General features: G+C 38.3%; 1 protein-coding gene across 2 annotated transcripts in view; it reads left to right on the top strand.

Moving 5' to 3' along the window:
* The window catches only part of LOC135210302 (ubiquinone biosynthesis O-methyltransferase, mitochondrial-like), a 35,992-nt gene extending 13,425 nt beyond the window's left edge, over nucleotides 1–22,567 (top strand). For both annotated transcript variants that reach the window (XM_064243186.1, XM_064243185.1), the window contains exons 4-8: nucleotides 13,280–13,406; nucleotides 15,214–15,323; nucleotides 16,404–16,536; nucleotides 21,308–21,467; nucleotides 22,377–22,567. In XM_064243186.1, the coding sequence (XP_064099256.1) occupies nucleotides 13,280–13,406; nucleotides 15,214–15,323; nucleotides 16,404–16,536; nucleotides 21,308–21,467; nucleotides 22,377–22,492 (646 nt within the window). In that variant the 3' untranslated portion in view covers nucleotides 22,493–22,567. The remainder of the gene's footprint in view (nucleotides 1–13,279; nucleotides 13,407–15,213; nucleotides 15,324–16,403; nucleotides 16,537–21,307; nucleotides 21,468–22,376) is intronic.
* Nucleotides 22,568–23,128: the final 561 nt, after the last annotated feature.

The following is a 23,128-nucleotide window of genomic DNA, read 5'->3' as shown; positions in this document are numbered from 1 at the left end:
AGGCAGTGTTGGCAGCAGATTCCCCTTCCCTCGATGTGTAAGTTCTCAGGATGAATAAAAACTTGAGGTCAGATATAGACGAGTAGGGATAATAGGCTACATAGTGTTTAGTTAGGAAGAGAAGTGCAGGCTTCTTCGGGTGGCGGTTTTCTATTAAAAGTAGTAGTTTTTAGAGGCACAGTGTCCTTAGAGCATCTTTAGGCTTTTTCCTGCTTCGAGTTCCTTGCATCAGAAGCTTTTAGGCCAGGGTTGGTCTTTCAGATATGCTCCTTCGTCTTTAAGGTTACTTTCCTCTACGTATACGATACGATAATTGTTAATATCAACTAATTCTCCGTTCAATGCATATTGACTTACGATATTCAGTATGAAGAGAAATCGAATAAAATTAACTACGGTTAGCCTAGTGTTCACGATGATATATCGTATGCATATTCAGTAGCCTAGCCTAACCTAAAGTATTCGCTGTACAACATATCGGTAGTTATTTTTATATTGGCTAACGCTGTAGTAGGCTTAAGGCATTCTTGACTTCGGATAATTTAATACAGGTGTAATTGAAAACGAACGAGAATCCGATCTGAGGATAATTAATATGAATGTAATCGAAACAGAATGAAGATCGGATTCTTTTTGTCCGACTAAAGCATTATAATTGTATTATGTGTCTCATCATATTGGCGTAGTATAAACACCTAAACTCGGCAGTCATTCACGCTGGAATCAGCGGATGACGAATACGGGTTTGCGTCGCCGTATCCATCTCATTCTCTCCTGATTGACTAAAATGACTAACGTAACAACACTCACTTATGCCAAGTTTGTACAAACGTCTTAAAGGAGACGTGTCTTCAACTATGTTGACATTTAATATAGTCAATGACGTATCTATCTTGGGGCATATAATCAGATGTCAGATATAAGGAATTTGTATGTATGACGTCTTCATACGTTTAACAGACTATTGCCGTCAGTATTTGCATTGAGGTTATGTCAATTACAGTTACAAATTATTACCAGTCGTATTATCAAATTACAATGACAACTGAAATTAATATTAGGCCTAATAAAGTTAATTTAATTACCTTTAAATATTTTATTACTTTTCAATTAAATTGTAGGGAGGTGTGGTTTAGACAGACAAGGATGCCGGCTAGTCTATTTTTTTTTCTCCTTGGCTTCAGATTCAACCATATCACTTGGTCTCGGCTAATGTTTTTGTCCTTAGTTAGCATATTAATGAATATCTGGATACTTAACTTATGTAACGAAGTCATACTGTTCGTCTTACGATGTAATTTAAGACCAAAATTTGACTGATACGTCTCATTGGAAGCTAGTTTTTCCCTCGGGTTAGATGGCGTTAAATTTAGGATTCCGTTCGTTTTTCACTCGTTTTCATAGGTATTACGAACCTTACACTTTATATACGTTATTAATCCTTTGTCTGTGTGAAAACAACAGTAATGAGCTCTTTCATGCTATTAGTTTCTTTTACCACGGCTGCGTTGGAATTCATACATAAGCTCGGGACTTCTGTCCAGGTTGCTGATGAACGTAATTTTGCCTTATTAGCTTCAGCTGCATTTATAACATGAATACAGTAATTACCGTCCTACGCGGATGAATACAATAACGGATGTTGCTATCGGATTCGATTACTGTCACACGCTGATCAATACAATAAATTAATGTTGTTATAGGAGTCGATCGCATTAGCAACAAGTTCTCGTTCGGTTGTTCATAGCTGTACGGAGTTATAAGAGTGTTATCGTTAAGATAATACCCTTTTAACTTGCTGAAATTTTGCGGAGGTGGAGATATTAGACGATCGTAATTTCTCTCTCTCTCTCTCTCTCTTTTCCCTGATTTTATCTCTCTCTCTTTTCCCTGATTTTATCTCTCTCTCTTTTCCCTGATTTTATCTCTCTCTCTTTTCCCTGATTTTATATTCTCTCTTTATCCTAGACGATTGTGTTTCTCTCTCTCTCTCTCTCTCTCTCTCTCTCTCTCACTCTCTCTCTCTCCTCTCTCTCTCTCTCTCTCACTTTTCTGATTTCATATTCTCTCCATATTCTCTCATCCTATTTTCCACGCTCTCCTAACACTGGACTCATTGTGCAACAGAGGTTTTTCTTCCTTTCACACCTTTTCAAACTTTCTCAATTTCCCTTCAGCGCTGACTGACCTCATAGGTCCCAATACTCGGCCTTTGGCCTAAATTCTATTTTTAAACCCAACAATCTTGCTGTCTGAGTTAGTATTAGAGTAGGGAGCGAATATTCGGAATATGTATAAGGTATTCATGATATGATATATCACAAGAGGATTTTAAGTATAGGAAAAGATAGGAAAGAACTGGTCTGGGTCTATCTGAGGGTATTCTTCCAAGTGCCAACCAGGCAGAGTACAGACAGGCAGGTACAACACTACAAGAGAGGACATCACTACGATCGACGACACCGTTGTCTCCTCCGTACATGAGAGGCCTAAGGCCACATGGGAGGTCTTCAGTTTCCCTCCATACATGAGAGGCCGAGAGCCACATGGGAGGTCTTCAGATTCCCTCCATACATGAGAGGCCGAGAGCCACATGGGAGGTCGTTCAGATTCCTCCATACATGAGAGGCCGAGAGCCACATGGGAGGTCTTCAGTTTTTCCTCTACTCAGGTGAGGCACATAGCCAGCTGAGAGGAAAACAGGTTGTATCCCTTCCGCACTCAATGAGTTTTTGACCTTAGGGTAGAGGTGCAGGGAGTTTTTTTTTTTTTTTTTCTTTTTTTTTTTTTTTTTTTTTCTTTTTTTTTTTTTTTTTTTTTTTTTTTTTTTTTTTTTTTTTTTTGTTTTTTTTTTTTGTTTTTTTTTTTTTTTTTTTTTTTTTTAGTTTTTTTTTTTTTTTTTTTTTTTTTTTTTTTTTTTTTTTTTTTTATTTTTCCCTCCACATATGGCAGGCCTAGAAGGCCACACATGGGAGAATTAGCTTGGACGAGTGACAAATGAACTTGAGACTGACTCGCGTACTCAATTATATTGACTGACAACTAGTACAGTGGAGGGCCGGGCAGATTGATTCCCCACCTCCAAATTAATGTTGTTAATCGGGCTAGTTCTCAGTGTTCAGGGGGTGTATTGCAATATGAAGTTTTTATTGTAAAACTAATATTGTAATACCTACCTGAACACCTGAATGATTCCCACCCTCCTCCCCTCTCATACAGAGTTATTGAGTTATGATTGAGTTGCAGAGGGCAGGTGTGACCGGCCCGTGAGGCAGGGCTACTAGCGGCGTGGGCTGGTAACTAGGTAACGAGGGTGTTTGCCAGGAGATTGGCAACACTGATCGTTTATTTTAACCAAAGATTTGGTAAATTTTTAATAAATGATGGTTCGGGCTGGTAAGTGACCAGGGCTAGTTCAGGTGTTCAGGTAGGTATTACAATATTAGTTTTACAATAAAAACTTCATTTCTCTCAAGGCAATGCTGTGTTTTCGGTATCTTTGACCTTTCTAGCCAAAAATGAGAATCTGTCTAGTCCTTGGCGAGGAGTTTTGTGGTTAGGAACTTATCTGATTTGGTTGGACATGAGGAGGAAGAAAGGCTCTATGTCCAGTCAGGGCAATTAAGCAGTATCTTCTTGCCACTAAGAAGGTTAGAGGCCAATCTTCTAAGCTCTGGACCTCGGTTCAAAATCCCTCTCGTCCTCTTTCTAAGAATGCTATATCGTTCTTTATTAGAGAGCTTATCAGGGAAGCTCACTCGCAGTCCAGAGAACGACAATCTTTCCGTTCTGAGAGCTCAAGCCTCACGAGGTTAGAGCAAGTGGGCAACTTTTTTTTCAGCATTTAGAAAGAATTTATCTTAGTTCGATTCTTCAGAGTACTAGTTCTGGAGATCGAATTCGGTTTTTGCGAGCCATATCTCAAAGAGATAGAAACGGTTTTCGAGAATTGTAGAATGTTAGGTCCGGTGGCGGTTTCTGGCATGGTGTTGGGAGAAACGGCACAGGGGTCGTCACCTCTATGCTAACTTTTCACCTTGAAATAGGTTGTCGAGTTCAAGGGAAGCTGGGGGTACTGAGTACCTGGGATACTCACAGTCTGTTAGGTCAGATTTTTATAATGGTTGGGTATTATATGTTTTTAAATCTGGGTTGGTTGGTGGACAAATGTTTTGTATGATTGAATTGCTGGTCTTAGCCCAGGGCAAGGGCAATCTTTGTTATTACTATCCTCCGTCAGTCAGCCTTGACTCGCTTGAACTACAGAAGGATTCCACTCCTGTAGAGGCTAACTTTGGTCAAATTCCAATTCCTCTACAATAGTAAGAAGAGCACCGACCAGAGGCAGTAACAGTCTGCTGTAGCTCTCTTACAAGGTAAGGTACAACAGACACCTCGAGTGTTTACTGGTATTGTAATAAATGTAACCCATTTAGAAATACTAGTGGTCCACTGAATCCCACCTTCCCATAAATGTGTAATCAGCTGTATAATTGTTTGGTAAGACACTACAATAAAAATGAAATTTTCATTAGTAAAATGAAGTTTTATTGTATACTTACCGAACAATTATGATTATACCCACCCTCCTCCCCTTAGGTGGACAGACGGGCAGAAAGAATTGGATTCACCTGAGCAGTTGTACCTGGTTCTCCCGCGAGTGGAGGGAGATGATGTCATCACCACCAGTGTTGGCGACGCCTATACGCTAAATTTGAATTTAGTCTCCTGCCGCTCGTGGAAATCACGGCTGTATAATTGTTCGGTAAGTATACAATAAAACTTAATTTTACTAATGAAAATTTCATTTTTTTATGTTTTGGGTAAATTGGACTACTTATATGTTTATTCCCCTTGAGATCTGATGTGATTTTGCTCTAAAGCTTTTGTTCATCTATGGATGAAATGTCATGTTAAAAGAGGAAACCCATATTCATAAGGAGTATCATGTATACTGAATAATAATCTGATAGGATTGTTCACTTAGAGCCTGTCATTTTTAGTGTTTATTTTTATTATTTATTGTTATTGTTATATGTAGGCTTCCACAACCTGGTCCTGAAGCATTTTGCGGCAAGTGTAGTCCTTGTTTGTTACTCCTATAATGTGAAAGGAGAACTTTTTTGTTTGCACATAAAAAATTAACTGTTTTCCTTTTGCCAAATTAAACTACAGGGGTAACAAAAAAGAAAAGTCCAGATGACAAGTTGAAGGTATCTGATAAACAAAAATCTGTACTACTTTGCTGTAGTGATGCAAATTGCTTTCTGGAACTATGGATGCAGTGAAGATTTTTCAGTGAGTGAAGTGCACCTGCACCTGGTGGTTGCAGTTGCCTTAACCATTTACATGGAGAATCAACAGTATGAAATTTTGACTTGTTTTATTCCACCAATGACTTTATGAAGCCTTAAATGTGAGACAGCTCATTTCTCAGATACACTCAAAATTAGAAGAGCTGGCTTTTAACTTGCTTTATTACATCTGGACTCCTTAGTATTCTCCAGTTGAATGAAATCATTCCAAGTGTATCTGTCAGCTCAGGCACAATTGTTTACTCCCAGAATTTTAGAAGTTTTAGGGTCATTTCACTTTGGAATTTGCTTTTGAATTAGTAGCTCATCAATTAGTTTCTTGCCAGTAATTAAGAGGCTATTTGAGTGTTGTCTAATTTTTTGAACAGCTGATCTTTCAGCTTTGTTTTGTTCCAGGTACATACTATAGGACTTTGTTTTCTTACCAGGCATATTTCAGAGACCAAATTTATTCTTTGCAATATAATGTACTTCTTTAATTAATGCTTCATTGCATAGTATGTTTCATGAATTGGCAGCACCCTAATTCATGATTTATTGTTTGGCAAAGGGGTTTTTACGACAGCATGCCCTTGCTGTCATCAACCACAGTTATTGGTGGTGGGCCTAGCCTTGCCTAAAAAGTCCACCTGCAAGGCAGCAGTTTCCACAGTTATTGGCAGTGGGCCTAGCCTTTTACTAAAAAGTAAGACTGCAAGGCAGCAGTTTCCACGGTTATTGGTGGTGGACTTAGCTTTTTACCAAAAAGTAAGACTGCAAGGCAGCACCTGTCCTTTTAGTCTCTTTTATGACCCGCAGAACCTACGGTGGTAGTATTCTTACACCCCTACCACAGGGATGCTGTGAGTCTGCAAATCTGGAACTGCAAATAGGTGAGGGTCGACTAATTAGAGGGCCCCAGTTATCTGTAAGATTGTCTGTTGTCTTATAGGAAGATCCTGAGTCTTTTGCTTCATTAGTTCTACAATACTGGTTTATCCTGCTCATGCATATATCAGCAGATCAAAGAAACTACCTGCCCCTAGTTCCTCATACAAGGGATCTTGCACATTCAAGTCGTCTCATTTACCCCTTATTTCAGGTAACTTCCAGGTTAAAGTGGCTCACGCTGACTTCCACCATTCTTCCACCATTCCAGGTCAGGTGATCATTGATTGTTTTTCAACAAGAGAAGGTTTCTCTTGAAAATCCTCACTTTCCAATTACATACAAGTTTTTAAAGACTCATAATTCAAAAGGTGAGCACAAATTCTTAGCAGCTTCAAGTGACTTTATTGAGTCTTGAGCAGGATTGTGCTCATGCAAGAGAGCATGCTGAAACCATTCACCCTTTACTACTACAAAGTCCTGATGGTACCTGTTTAGGTTTATTCTAGACAGCATCAGTCATCTAATGTAGGAGATATAAGAGATTTCTGTATTTTCCCCTTCTCAGAAATAGACAATCTTAAGCCTCCTAGCCCCCAGCCAAGAGATATCGCATAAACAGAATAGTCAGTCAATTCCAAGGACCAAAATGGATGCAGAAGTACCAATCCTGCTTATCATTTTTTAATGGAGATGTGCATCAGGTCTGCAGCTCTGTTCATAATGCCTAGTTTTTTATGGCATCTCTGAACATGATAATTGCATACTCCTTTCACATTGCCGTTCTAACATCTTTCTGGATGCCTGGCTGATCATAGCTTCTGCATCCCAAGAACTTACGGAGTACCTCAGCTATCTCATCAACTTATGACAGCATCTGGGTCTAGTCATGAAGTGGTAGAATTTGGACTTGGTCTAAGCAAAATACAAAAACTTATCTATGTATGGACGTAGGCACTGCACCTTTACAGTTTGCCCAAGAAGGGAGAGACTACAAAGATTCCACTCACTTTTAAAGGAGTTTCTACAGTCTCAAGCCCCTCCTGGAAAGTTGTAGCAAAAACTTCTAGGTCACATAAATTCACTAAAGAAGTCAGTGCCACAGAGGTTCAAGTCTGAGATCTCTTCAGTTGGAGTTTAAAAGGCACTGGTTTGCCATAATCTAATCAGAGGACTTTCCTCTATTACAGCTTTATGATGAGATCATGTTTGACCAAGATAGGTGACCAGATCAACACTCCCATTGAAGAGAAATTTCTTTCACATGACTTCCACTAGAGAAAATTGTTACAAAATGAAAATACTACTAGGTAAATGAGCCAAGGCAGTAAAGAATCATATCACCCTGGCGGGATCACAAGCTGAAAAACAAGCTGGCAAAATCCCCCCACACATTAACCTAATCACTCTAGCTGCCAAATCCACCCCAGTCACACTTTCCTCTACACACTACAGCATACACGCAGGACAATTGACCTACAACTACAAAAAACTCTCAAAACACTTGTACTTACCAATCAATCCAGTTACTCCGGGCTATCCTGTGCTGTCCGCTGGTTAAGGTCACTGGGACACCAACAACAACAACCAAGAACCACAACCCAACACAGCAACACCAAGGACTACAACCCAACAACTCAACAACACAACCACCAAGGACAACAACAATCAAGGAACACAACCACAACTCAACAACACAGCAACCAACCAAGGAACATAACCACAATCTAACAACACAACAACCAACCGAGGAACACAACCTCACATATAACAACAAAAGACCACTGCACAAACAACACAAAAAATCACAACAGCACAGGCACAACAACTCTAAGCAAAAACACTAACTTAACAACACCAAATAAAACACAAAACTCAATCAACTTCCAATGCCTTCAATAGACTCCTCCAACACTACTACCTATCACAGGCTCTCACCAAAGACTGACTGAAAAACTCACTCAAAACACAGAACTCTAACAATCAACAGCACCAGCAGACAGCCCAGAACTTACCAACAACTAATTCAGTCATTAACTATCCATACAGCAATTACACCCTCTCTCTCTCTCTCTCCTCTCTTCTCTCTCTCTCTCTCTCTCTCTCTCTTCTCTCTCTCTCTCTCTCTCTCTCTCCTCTCACAGACGTTGTCAAATGGAACTCCATAACTCCTCCATATTTCCTCCCCTGTTACATTTGACAATGTCTCCTTTCACTCACAACACCCACACTAAATAGCCTTCCGCAACACCCACGGATGCTCAGATGCAGGTCCCCTGGATCTTGTTTGAGGGCCCTCGTACACACTCTCGGTTACAACGCCATCAATTTCTCCCAGACCACTTCCAGTCAGACTACCATTGCTATCTCCCTCACTACCATCCTCCCAAATCCCATTCACTATCTCACCTACCCCTTCCAACTCTTGTCCGAACATCTCTCGTAACTCTGCCACCAAATCACTTACCTCATTTACACTCCTGCCAAACTCCCGAAGAGACTCATTCATACTGCCAACTACATCCTTACCACCTGATTCCCTTCCCGGTGAAACTTCACTAAACCCTGTCAATTCAAACCCACACACGCTATATGTATCATTCCTCCCCTCAAAGTCATCTGTATTACATGCCTTATCCACCATTTTTACCCTAACACTAACCCCTCTATCATGCAGCTCAAGTTTCTCCCTGTCATTCCCTTTCCTTACCTTCTTCCTCTTTCTTCCATACTCAACCAACACCAACTGCCGATCTTCCAGACCCATTTGCTCACTGACACTCAGCTCACATTTATTCACCCTCAACCACTCACTCATCGCATTCTCCCGAACATACTGTCGCATAGTAGAGGACCCACCCAACTGAATCCCCTTTTCACTTAGTTTCCCGAATTCCCAGCCTGACTCATCCTCTTTTGCCTACACACACTCGCCATGTGACCTTCCATTCCACATTCAACACACCTCGCATGCTGTTCTTTACACACCTCCCAGCATTAATGGCCATTATCGGTCCCACAGTTGCCGCCAAAAAACCATGTTCATACGGGTACCCCAACATCCACTAGCGATGTGCCCTGCCTGTCCACACCTATAACATTTAATATCCCTATCTTTCTTACCCTCACTCACCAAATGCCCTGTTTGCCCACACCCGAAGCACGCTCCTAACGCCCATCGACATTCATTCTTCCTGTGTCCTGGCTTACCACATTTATAACACTGCTGCTGCTCTCGCTCACAACTAACTGACCCTACTTTTCCAACACTTGCACTCCTATCTCTTTTTGGGCTAACTACACAAACGTTACTTGCCCTAATGCTCCTATCTACCACTCGCTCTGCCATTCACCTCAGCCCTTCCAAAAGTGTCTCCCCATAGCTTCTAAACTTTGGTACAACCTCAGCTACTTCAGTCCTAACACTGACACTTCTACTCTCTTTCATACACCTATCTAACTCGTGATCCTCTACTATTTCTAAAATGTTGTTCCATGTTAACCTTTCATTTGTCCATCACATTTTCTCCTTACGTTTCAGATTTATAAACTCATATACTCTCTGGTACAGTCACCAACAACTTTCGCACTAACTCCTTACACCTCACGTATCCCGCTTCGTCCCCAAAACTTTTTCCGCTAATGTTTTTTAACCTACAGACATACATTTGGACAACGACTCACCAACATTCATTCTTGCCTCTTCAAAATATTGCTTTCTCCTATTATATCTAACGTTATTCTTTATCCTCTTTGCCTGTTCTACAATCCTAGCTTTTACACTCTCATACGGCACATTTCCTACACTCATCATTACCACATACATACTCTACAAGAATCCCGTCAAAAAGCTGCCTAACTCTCTTGCCCAGACACTCTTGTTATCCCCATACTTTGCCTCACAATACCTCTTATATTCTTTAAAAAAGTCCCCTATGTCCCTACTACCATTATTCCTCATTGTACACATCGGGGTACCTCTCATATACACAGCCTTTCGTACCTCTTGCTCACTCTCACTCTCACTTTCGCTTTTTCTTTCCATTCTGGGGGACCCCCCTCTTTTCCCCCTCTTCCGAATACCGCCGAAATCCATTCTTCCATACTCACCGTCCATACCCCTGACTACGGGGGGGCTCTTCTTCATCACGCTATCCAAATCCCCACTCTCAGCCCTCTCCCACCCCAATGTATTCTGTCCTAAATCTCATCATTACTAACCTTCTTTTCCTTAGTCTTCTTTTCCTCAGCCCCCTTTTTCTATTCTTGTCCTCGGTTTATCCTTATCCTGGTGGTCCCTTTCCCCTTCTTTCCCTTACCTATCACAACCAAATCACCTTCGTCAACTCGTACTCTCATCCACTCACTCTTTCACTTTCTTTACCACTCTTAGCCCGTCACAAGACCCAGTAGACCTACCTCTTACAGCTCCCTCTCCCACAAATCCCTTCATCATTTCCTGCATCATCTCTTGCACTGCATTCATCATTACCCCCAATTTTTCATCCATTTTCTCAACCATTCTCTCTTCCGCTCCTTTCACCTCTTCTTTCATTTCCACTTTCGCACTCCTTAGCATTCCTCTCATTTCCTCTAACTCCCTCTTCTGCTCCTCACACTCTACCCTCAACCTCTCATTCTCCACTTCCAACCTTCCCTTAGCTTCCCTCGCCAACCTCAGCTCCTCCTTCAGCCTCTCAATCTCCTTCAACCCTTCCATCCTCACAACTCACTACCCCAATTGCCCTGCAGGTGCCGCACCAACAGTCCCTGTTCGGGCGCCAAAAAATAATGTGGCGGGATCACAAGCTGAAAAACAAGCTGGCAAAATTCCCCCCCCACATTAACCTAATCACTCTAGCTGCCAAATCCACCCCAGTCACACTTTCCTCTACACACTACAGCATACATGCAGGACAATTGACCTACAACTACACAAAACATAAAACAAAAAAAACTCAAAACACATGTACTTACCAATCAATCCAGTTACTCCGGGCTATCCTGTGCTGTCCGCTGGTTGAGGTCACTGGGACACCAACAACAACAACCAAGAACCATGACACCACAACCCAACACAACAACACCAAGGACTACAACCCAACAACTCAACAACACAACAACCAAGGACAACAACAACACATCAAGGAACACAACCACAACTCAACAACACAGCAACCAACCAAGGAACATAACCACAACCTAACAACACAACAACCAACCGAGGAACACAACCTCACATATAACAACAAAAGACCACTGCACAAACAACACAAAAAATCACAACAGCACAGGCACAACAACTCTAAGCAAAAACACTAACTTAACAACACCAAATAAAACACAAAACTCAATCAATTTCCAATGCCTTCAATAGACTCCTCCAACACTACTACCTATCACAGGCTCTCACCAAAGACTGACTGAAATACTCACTCAAAACACAGAACTCTTAACAATCAACAGCACCAGCAGACAGCCCAGAACTTACCAACAACTAATTCAGTCATTAACTATCCATACAGCAATTACACCCTCTCTCTCTCTCTCTCTCTCTCTCTCTCTCTCTCTCTCTCTCTCTCTCTCTCACAGACGTTGTCAAATGGAACTCCATAACTCCTCCAATATATACCTACTTATCATTTAAGAGATTAGTTAAGGTGCAGCTTTGTGTATTCCTGGAAAGTAAGGTATAGTAGATGGTAAAATACATTAACAGTGGATACATGGTGGGCCATGTTTCTCTGGCCCTGCAGCATGATTTATGGAATGAAATTCCTGACAAAATCCCCCTTCTCATAAATGCTCCGTCGTCCCAACTCCATGAATTGATATGAGAATATCAGGGTGTTTCCCCCTTAACCTAATCTCTTAAATCTGCCTATAGACCCGGGCATAATCTCATTATTAAGGGAGGTCAGTAATAAAAGAGATAACTTAATACAATTGGGACTGACACTCACAAGGCTTGAAGGGATGGTGAAGGAACATTTGATGTAATCCTTGACTCTGTGGATCAGATATAGCCTTGAGTGATAATTGCAATGTTGAGGAAGATGTGGTCTGAGTGCATACAAGATTTCTTAAGTCAAGAGCTTCTACAAGGACATTGTCTTACAAATTTAGGGGTGTGAAGGTGGATGAAGAGGATGTTCCCAAGATGCTGTAGGGCCACAGTATGTTAGATGGTCTGGTCTGAAGCTACAGATTACATTAGGAAAGTTAATCATAACATGCCTGGAAATTTTGGATCTATAAAAAGGCAGGACAACACTAACAATCAAACATGTAAATATCCAAACTTCAACCAACTGTGAATGTTGAGATTTTCCTCTTTTAATTGGTGCTGTTGAATTTTTAAAAACTGCAACCATATTAGATAAGATTGAGAATTTTATTTTTGAATTTAAAAACTCTCTGTGGCATTCCAGTGACATTCAAGTATTTTACCTTGGTGGTTTGGTTAAACTGCTTAATAGCAACTACCTTACTAGGTCAACTGAAGGTATTTTTGCATCATTCTTTTGACCCTCAACTTGATTTCTTTGTACCATTCAGTTTTATTTACTCTTTATGGTCTTACATTCCTGACAGATGTCATTTTGAATCAGCCTTCTTATGTATTAGTCCATTGGTCATGATACTGTAATAATAATAATAGTAATTACTGTATCCATCTTGAAAATCTATATATCAGCTAGCTAAAGATAGGAAAAAATTAACTTATTGTATTTGACATATAAGATTGTGTTGTTGCTGTATACTTGCAAATTAGCTGGTTTGCTGGTATAGTGGTTAGTGTTAAGGCATGCCAATCAGATGTCACGGTTTTGCTTTTCCCTGACGGGGATGAAAAATCACTGGCTCTGTATCATGTTCAGTTACTGCTGCATTGTGTCTGTGGTGGGAGGTTGAAACCAACATTCTTTTGAAGCTTGAATTTAAAGTCAATGGCCCGTGTATGAATAGGTTTCATATGCCGAAATAATGATAAGTATGTAATAATAACAATTCAATTGTATGTCATTATCGTTTTAGATTGTATTGCCACATTATGTTAGGTAGTACTTGTATAATTGAATTTGTGTATTTTTCAGGGTATCTCTTATACGTGATGGTTTGATACATTCTAAAAGTGTTGACCCAGAACAAGTGGGTGGACCAAAACCACTAGCTGGATTGAAAATTTTAGATGTGGGCTGCGGTGGAGGTATTCTATGTGAGGTTAGATAGTTTGTTGGTGTTGCTTTACTGTATTGTTTATTGTCTATTCATAATGTTTGAAGCTCCCCAGATACTACAGTTCTCTCTTGACAATACTTTGAAAATACTTTTGTTGCTAAGAGGATACAAACTTTTGTCTTTTACTTGACTATAAAAAGTTGGTCTTGTTGAAGCTTGGCAATAAGGTAAATAACTAGCAACATGTGAGTGACCCCGTAGGTGGGTAGTGCCGTCAGAGCACCTCATGCGGTGCACTGTAGGCATTACTCAAGGTTCTTTGCAGTGTGCCTTTGGCCCCTAGCTGCAACCCCTTTCATTCCTTTTACTCTATCCTTTCATATTCTCTTTCTTCCGTCTTACTTTCCACCATCTACTAACAATTGCTTCATAGTGCAACTGCGAGGTTTTTCTCCTGTTTGACCTATCAACCCTTTTACTGTCAGTTTCCATTCCAGCGCTGAATGGCCTCATAGGTCCCAGTGCTTGGCTTTTGGCCTAAATTCCATATTCAACATCAACACCAGTATGTAATGAAGCATTGCTTCTTCTTTTGCTGTCTATTCTCTTGTACAAAATGCAAAACAGCAAAGGTATTGTTGCTGTGATAGTTTATGGAAGATTTATGCTGACCCTAATTCTGTAATACTCTTTTTTTGTAAAAAGTCTGGATCCAAGAAGAAGCTGAAGAAGGCTTGTGAGTGTCTTCTGAGGGCAATAGACCCCTATTTTCTCCTTTAGACCTTCAACAATGATCATGTGCTTCTAACACTGAGGCAGTGTTTTTCTGTTTTCTCCCTGCAGAGTCCAAAGGAATGCAAAAATCAGATACTGAATGACCTGGATGCTCACCAGTCATGACTTTGGTCAGTGCGATGGCTGTGCATTTGTTCCATTGACCCTTGTACTGTTCTTGCCTCTCCTAGGCAACCTAACGAGACACAGTTGCTGAGGTGGCATGGCTTTCTCTCAGGTTAACATGAGCTCTGTCCCTTGTGACCTTCCTGGAACACTTGGCTGTGGCCAAGAACTTGACACCTGATGTGGACTTGATGTACACCGTTGCTTCAGCTCTTGCATCTGCTGCTCCTATTGGGGTGCCTGTCTAAGGCTGTCTTACTTCATCCCTGGGAGGCCTGGGAGAGAGGTTGGAGAGGGCCATAAGATGTCCAGAGAAGTGCTGGCATACTTCATTCTCCTCCTAAATTTTGAATGGGTATTACAGATCCAAGTTTTAATTGAAAAATTATTATACTTGCTCCAGTCCTAGAATTTTAATCCTTATAAATTTATAATAAAAGTTTAAAACTTTTAGCCAATGAAGCCTGACATGAATGCCCAAAGAGTGAAAACTTAAACTAATGCAAACACTTAGGAGATCAAATCCATCCAATCTGATTAATTGTCAGGATCCATATGAAATCTTTTAGGATGGATTTGATCTCCTAAGTGTTTGCATTAGTTTAAGTTTTCACTCTTTGGGCATTCTTAGGTTTATGTCTGAAGTACTATCCTCAGTAGTACTATAATTATCTTCAACTGAGGTGATGTAATTTTTTTTTCCACAAAGAACTAACAGATAGGCTGACAACAACAGATTTTTATGAACTTGAAGTTTTTGGTAATGTACAGTAAAAAGTTACTAGTGTAAATAAAATATTACAAACCTTTGGTATTTGGTTATTGATCAAAATGCTATATATTTCATACTGTATAAAAAGCATATAAAATTAACAGTAAATAATTATAGGTTAAGTGCGAGATTTTCACCATTTCTGTCACAAGGAACAATAAATCCCTTCATTTGCAGCCTCTTGCGAGACTAGGTGCAAGTGTTGATGGACTTGATGCTGCCGAAGAAAACGTTGCAGTCGCAAGTTTGCATGCTAACAGAGATGCAAGAATTCGAAATAACATTAAGTATGTTCCCAGTTTTCATGTATATAGCCCTTTATATCGTAGTTTTTTCCTATAAGTTTTATGCTATGTTTCTTTGTAGCATGTGTCTAATTGATTGCATTTTTGTATATTTTCAAACAGTGCTAATTTTTATTTGTTAATGCATCATAGTTATTATGGTAATTGTATTGTCTTGCTTGTTGTATTCCTTGAGCTGCCCTTTTCAACTCTCTCTCTCTCTCTCTCTCTCTCTCTCTCTCTCTCTCTCTCTCTCTCTCTCTCTCTCTCTCTCTCTCTCTCTCTCTCTCTCTCTCTCTCTCTCTCAACTAACTTTTTCTTTTTCATTACTGTCCATTGGGTTGAACATAGAATTGAGGCCCAAGGCCAAGAGCCAAAATTAATGTTGAAACAGTTGTAAGAGATGGTGAAAAGCAAGATGTAAGATAGAGAATATGAATGGAGGTATGGTAATAGGAACAAAAGGGGTTGCAACTAGAGGCTGAAGGGATACTACAAAGAACCTCAAGTAATGCACACAATGCAGTCATGATGTTCACTGATGGCACTACCCTCCTATGGATTGCTTTCCATTGGGTTCCAGTGAAAAATACATGGAAGAGCTGTTACAGCTCAGTAGGTTAGAATAAAACGTAACAGTAGCAAACTAACCTATTTTATTAAAAATACCTACCATATAGTCAAATACATTCCCAAAGTAAACATTCCAAAATCTTCTCAAGGATCCTAAAGTTTACAAAGAGCTGTAAGTAACCAACAAAATAAACAGTATATGAATAGGTCAACTATTCAGCAACATGTTCCACATCATTCCAGTACTCATTGACATTAGCAAAAATCCATAAAAGAGCAGTGGTGGTTTAAATAATGAGGGCATTTAATTGGATTAGGTACTACGTATTTGTTTTATGAGGAAATATCTAATATGGAGCTTCCCTATTAGCCATCTCCATCCATATTAAAATTTAGTTATTAATAATTTTTCCAACCTATTGAGTAGTGTAAGGAAGAGTTTTTGTTGTATTTCAAATATTTTTCAGTTGTATTTTTGTGAATATTCATGAAATTCTTTTATATTTACAGCTACATATGTGGAACTGTAGAGGAGCATACCAAGTCTCTGAAAGATCACTATGATGCTGTTGTGGCGTCCGAAATTTTGGAACACATAGAAGCAACTGATCTGTTTGTCAAAACCTGTTTCGATGCCCTTAAAGTAAGTTACTGGCATGAAGATAATACATAATGCACTTATTTAATTTAGTTGTACCCTTTTTGCCATAAAACAATAGCAGTGTGTTAGTAAAACTATTTTTTGCTTCTAAATATGTGAAAGAAAAAATGTAGTACATTCAACATTTATTTATGTACAAGACTTCACTAATACAAATTCTTGCCATATAAATGTCAGTTTTTTTTTTCTACAATTGAAGTGAAGTTATACAATATGAAACAACTTATTTTAAAAATTAGTTACTTGTTCTGGTAATGCAGAGGTATTGCACTACATACCGTGTAGTTTATTAGCTCTGCATAGTTTTTTTATATTAGTTCAGTTGTTACATACAGCATTTAGCGTTTTACTTTTTTATCATTTATTTTTACACCAGTCCCACGTGACAAAGCTACAGGTATATGTAAATGAAATAATTATAATATTGGCTGAAATTTAATGTGAGATCATTCCATTTAAATTTATGTCTTTTTGAAATTAATTTCCACATAAAAAACTAATTTTCCACAAGTGCTTTCCACCTGGTATATGGAATGGAATGGAATATGGAATTTAAGCCATAGGCCAAGTACTGAGACCCATGCAGTCATTAAGCACTAAAATGAGTGAAGATGAAGTTTAACACACATACACATACCAGATAAATAGGTTTACATATGCACAATAAATTTACTCATAATACCGATGCAAAGTAAAATCTTGAAAAATCTAGTTTATGTAAGATTTTATCAATTTAGATCTGTTATAAAATAATTAAATTTAATACTTTGCAGTTGTCAACTTCAGTCTTCACTTGGTCTGTAAACAAGTCTAATGAAATAATAGTTTGACTCTTGAGAAATTATTATTTTGAAAATATCTTTTGTGAAGTGTATTCACTCATAGTGCCCTTATGACATCAATTGTTACAGTGGTATTTATTGTGTTTTTACGTTGCATTGAATCAGTGGTTATTCAGCAATGGGACCAATAACCTTACGTGACTTTCAAACCACGTTGAGAGTGAACTTCTATCACCAGAAATAAACATCTGGAATGCCCAGAATTGAAGTCGCGGCCACCGAGTGGCAGGCAAAGCCCATTCCAACCACGCCACTGAGGCGCTCAGTGGTATTTGTGCTATCTTAGATATCTGTTAATTGATAATCTTGGTGTTCAGTTCTTCACTGGACGAGTCAGTTGCATACTCACCTACCAATCTAGTAGTCAGATTTCACTCCCACCTGCAGCCAGCACGGAACCAGAGGAATGTATTTCTGTTGGTTAGAAATTAATATCTCGATATAATGTGGTTTGGCTCCCACATTAAGCTGTAGGTCCCATTTAAGTAACCAATTGATTCCTAACAACGTAAATAAAAAAATCTTATCCTTTGGGCCAGGCCTAGGAGAGCTGTTAATCAGCTCAGTGGTCTGGTTGAACTAAGATGTACTTAATTTAACTTGGGGACAGTGTGAATATATTTGGTAGATAATTTCAAGTTCTTTAAATTGCTTTTATCAATCTATTTTTAAATGATTTCATTTCAGCTTTTGAAAGAGAAATTTACCCAGTTTAACTGGCAACACTCATTTCAGAGTTGAAATCTACAATTAACATGTTGAAAATAAAAAACATAGGACTATAGTCAAACTCATCCTTTTTGGCCAGTGGGGCGTTGGTCACGGTAGGCCTGGATTTTCCGCACAGTTGCCACAATTCTACAAATATGCCACAACAGTGACGAAGAAATGTGTCTGATATTTTTCATACTAACTATATATATATGGTAATAACTCTGTCTTATAAGAAAACTTCATTTGTTTAAGAATAACTTAAGTTTTTGATGGGAGAATTGATATTATTAAAAATGTTTTCCTGAGATTTGACAACACCGCTGTACTGTTATTTTGCTCTGTGGCCACCTCTCTCCGTCTCCAGACACCAAAGGTCATTCTGTCACTGACCCAACATGGATACATCTTCCACTCCTCGCTGCCCCCGCCTGCATAGTCAAGCAAAGGAAATAATTTACAATGTAAATCAGTACTTTTTAGATGAAAAGGCCAGCGATGCAAGATATATCAGTTGAGCAATTTATAGAGTCATTCGTCATTAACATCGATGACAGCTCAGACGACGAATCTCCTGATTAAACAGCATGGAGAGGATTAGGCCTACTGGGGAGACCTCTATAAAAAAAAACCCGCCTTGACTTTTACTTTAATGGTGGTGTGGAAACAAGGTCAAAATAACAAAGATCAGTCTGAGAGAGAAAGAAAGGGGTGGGGCGGAAGTACCTGGGTAGACGTGGCAACAGTGGGGAAAATGCCCAATATTCTCGACCAACGCCTCACTGGCCAAAAAGGATGAGTTTGACTATAGTTATATTCCATTCAGAAAACCATTTACATCATGAGGTAGATCTCTCTACTTTGGTCATACAGTACTTTCAAAATATGATATAAACCTAATGAAGAGTTTCAGGTATCAGGTAACAAGTTTTGCAATAATCCACAATTCATTTAACCCTCTTACGCCGAAGCCCTAAAAATCAAAACCTCTCCTGTATGCCGGCGCCGGTTTGGAGTGAGCGCGAAAGCGGAAAAAAATAATTTTTTCAAAAATCACAGCGCGCTTAGTTTGGAAGATTAAGAGTCATTTTTGGCTCATTTTTTTTCATTGCCTGAAGTTTAGTATGCAATCATCAGAATGAAAAATAATATCATTATCATATGTAAATAATGCGATATATGGTAGCGAAAAAAAAAATTCATAGATAATTGTATTCAAATCGCGCTGTACAAAAAACGGTCGAAGCTAACGAGTTACTTTTTTTTCCGTTGTATTGTACACTAAATTGCAATCCTTTTGATATATAATACATAGTAAAACAATAAAAGCAACACCGGAAAAATATTATCACAAAATGATGTACGAATTCGTAACGCGCGGACGTAAAAAAATGTTATTTTCAAAAATTCACCGTAATTCTAAATATTGCTCTAGAGACTTCCAATTTGTTTCAAAATTAAGAAAAATGATTGAATATTACGTTACTGTAAGAGTTTTAGATTAGAATTGCAGATTTCGACCATTTCGGACGAGTTAAATTTGACCGAATGTCGAAATTTTTATATATTTATTTTTTTATATGCACATATTTCGGAGATGGAAAAAGCTACAACCTTCAATTATTTTTTATTGTATTCTTCATGAATTTTCGCACATTTTGATATATGAAACTCTATAAAAAGGCTAATATGAAATGGAGCAAATATTAGGATAATGCGATGTACGTATTTCGGAGACTTGCGGGCCGCGAATCGGCGCGCGGAGTGAAGGGTAAATATATTTTTCAAAAATTCACCATAAATCACAATATTGTTTTAGAGACTTCAAATTTGTTTCAAAATGAAGAAAAATGACGGAATAATTACTAGGCCGTAAGAGTTTTAGCTACAATTGCGTTTTTCAACTATTTCGGTAGAGTCAAATTTGACCGAACGTGGCTTTTTTCTATTTATCGTGATTTATATGCAAATATTTTGATAAAAGAGAAAAGCTACAACCTTCAATCCTGTTTAGTTGTATTCTACATGAAATTGCGCACATTTTCATATATAAACTTTATGTAACAGCTAATTTTAAATGGTGCAAACATTTCGACAATCGCACAAAAAAATTCAGATTTTTTCGGAAGAGTTTTACCGCGCGAACGTAAGGAAAATGTTTTTTTTTTTTTTTTTTTCATAAATTCACCATAATCGAAATATTGTGCTAGAGACTTCCAAGTCGTTGCAAAAATGAAGGTAATGATTGAATATTACTAGAATATAAGAGTTTTAGCTTACAATTGTGTTTTTCGACCATTCCAGTAGAGTCAAAGTTGACCGAAAGTTGAAATTTTTGCACTTAACGTTATTTATATGAAAATATTTCGAAACTGATAAAAGCTACAACCATGGGTTGTTTATTGTTGTATTGTGCATGAAATTGCGCACATTTCCATATATAAAACTTTATGTAATGGCAAATTTAAAAAGGGTGCAAACATTAGGACATCGCACAAAAAAATTTATCGGAAGAGTTATCGGCACGAACGTAAGGAAAAAGTTTTTTCATAAATTCACCATAAATCGAAATATTGTGCTAGAGACGTCCAATTTGTTGCAAAATGAAGGCAAATGATTGAATATTACTATAATATAAGAATTTTAGCTTACAATTGCGTTTCTCGACCATTTCTGTAGAGTCAAAGTTGACCGAAGGTTGAAATTTTGGCACTTATCATTATTTATATGGAAATATTTCAAAACTGATAAAAGCTACAATCATGAGTATTTCTTTGTTGTATTTTACATGAAATTGCGCACATTTTCATATATAATACTTCATGTAAAGGATAATTTAAAATAGTGCAAAAATTATGTCAAAGTGACGAAATAATTTCCGAAATGTGTCACTGATACTTTTTAGTGCGATAAGAAAGAAATTCGCGCTTGCGCGCCTGCGTTAGCGATTGTAAACAAAACAATGCCTCGATCCGTGAACTCACAGCATCCCCAAGGCGCGATAAAAAAGTTTTCGGCTGGTAGGCCTATATTATTTTTCCCGCGAATTTTAAAAAAAAAACTTTTTTGAGCCGACGTATGATACGCTCCAATCCCCCCCCGGCATACGGGAGACATTTTGACTCGACGTTTAATACGTCCAATCGGCGTAAGAGGGTTAATAATAGATTAATTTTTTTTCTATTTCTTTCATGATGCAGCCTGGAGGATCATTCTTTGTTACAACAATTAATAAGACTACTGTTTCATGGCTTGGTGGGATTTTAATCGCCGAATATGCTTTACGTCTCCTTCCTGTTGGGACCCATGATTGGAATAGATTTGTACCACGACAAGAACTTCTCTTCATGCTTGAAAAGAGTATGTATGACAGATGTATCTTTAATCTTAATGTGTCCCCTACAAGAAAACAAACCATATATTATGTGCCATTCGCAAAAAAATGCAAAGCACTAGTTATTTATGGGTTACCTTTGAGTTGGTAAAGGGTGCTTCCCGACTTAATTCTTTTTTCACCAAGCCCAGTATCATTTATCAAGTTCTTTTTTCACCCAGGCCAATATCATTTATAGTTCTTTTTTCACCTAGCCCAATATCATTTATCAATATGCTTATGTGTAAACTATAGTGTATTCATATGAATTACAAATTTAATTCTTAGTAACCAATTAGGCTGACATATCAAGTTTTGAATATTTGCTGTATCAATGCTTCACCTTTTTAGTTTCTAATATATGTATCCTATATACACGTAATGTGTATAGGATGTACATTAATGATGCAGTTGCACCACTTGCAATCACACCTGATGGAAACCTGCTGCAGAAAGCAACAAAAAATTAGTCAATTCCCTGTAGGCTGTCTTAAGACTTTCAGCTGCCATTGAGCACTGAAAGGAAAATTGAAAGTAAAAAGGTTTTAAATTTGCAACAGAAGGAACACCTTGAAATTGCACTATGAAACAATTGTCAGGAGAGGGTGGAAAGTAAGACGGAAGAGAAGGATCACTGCAAAGAAGTAATGCCTGCAGTGCACCATGACCTTACTCAAAGAGCATCAGCTATCATTTGATTTTTTTTTTTTTTTTGTAAACTTAGTGCAAAACTTAATATGTAGTCCCCGTTCAGGTCTGAATGAAAGATTTTACAACATGGCATAAGTATGCTTACTTTGGGCCTCTGGTATGGAGAATGATTTATTTTTGCAAGGCTTCACACCATGAGAAAATTAACTTTGACACCACAGCTTATATTAACATTTTTCTTCCAGATGGTTTTGCAACCCGTCTTGTTCACGGAATGGCTTATAACCCTTTGGCCAGTGACTGGCTATGGATAAAATCTTCTTCTATCAACTATGCTGTTCATGCAGTAAAACCAGCTTAAATATTTTGTAAGTTTAATGTGACACAAGCAATGTATTCTTTTGTAAATATATTACTTAGTTATGGTTGTCTATCTATCTTAATTTTGTAAATTCTTGACCACCAAACATTTAATGTGCCCTTCTCAAGAGTATGAATGAGAGATCAGGGAATTCCATCAAATAAAGTTCATACAAAAATGCTAATTTCTACATTCCATTTTGCCCATGCATCCAGTTTTGATATTCAAGCAGCTTGTAATTAATAACACAATCTAGAATTTTGTGTATTTTGAATTTGTTCACTTTTAATTATTTCACAATCTCGAGAATTACCTAACATTAGATTTTGATTATATATTTATGCTTGTCCATCAACGAGATTTGTCATAATGTACTTGTGCCCTCTCACATTGTAGCTGACCTGTTCACTTTGCAATTGAGGGGTGGTCAATAATGAAAGTTAAGAGTTAGAATGGTTAGTTGACCTGTTCAATTGGCAGTTGAGGTTTGGTCATTAATGAAAGTTAAGAATTAGAATGCTGACAGCATGTTTGATGTAAGCCACTTCACTTTAATCCCGATACTTCCAACAACGAATTGATGGAAGGAAAGGAAGGAGACGAGGTACAATTGCAGCAGGGGGAGCACTTCTGGAA

The sequence above is a fragment of the Macrobrachium nipponense genome, chromosome 39 (genome assembly GCF_015104395.2).
Source record: "Macrobrachium nipponense isolate FS-2020 chromosome 39, ASM1510439v2, whole genome shotgun sequence".
Lineage (NCBI taxonomy): Eukaryota > Metazoa > Arthropoda > Malacostraca > Decapoda > Palaemonidae > Macrobrachium > Macrobrachium nipponense.
The sequence above is the reverse complement of the archived record's forward strand: the minus strand, read 5'-3'. Positions and strand labels throughout refer to the sequence as shown.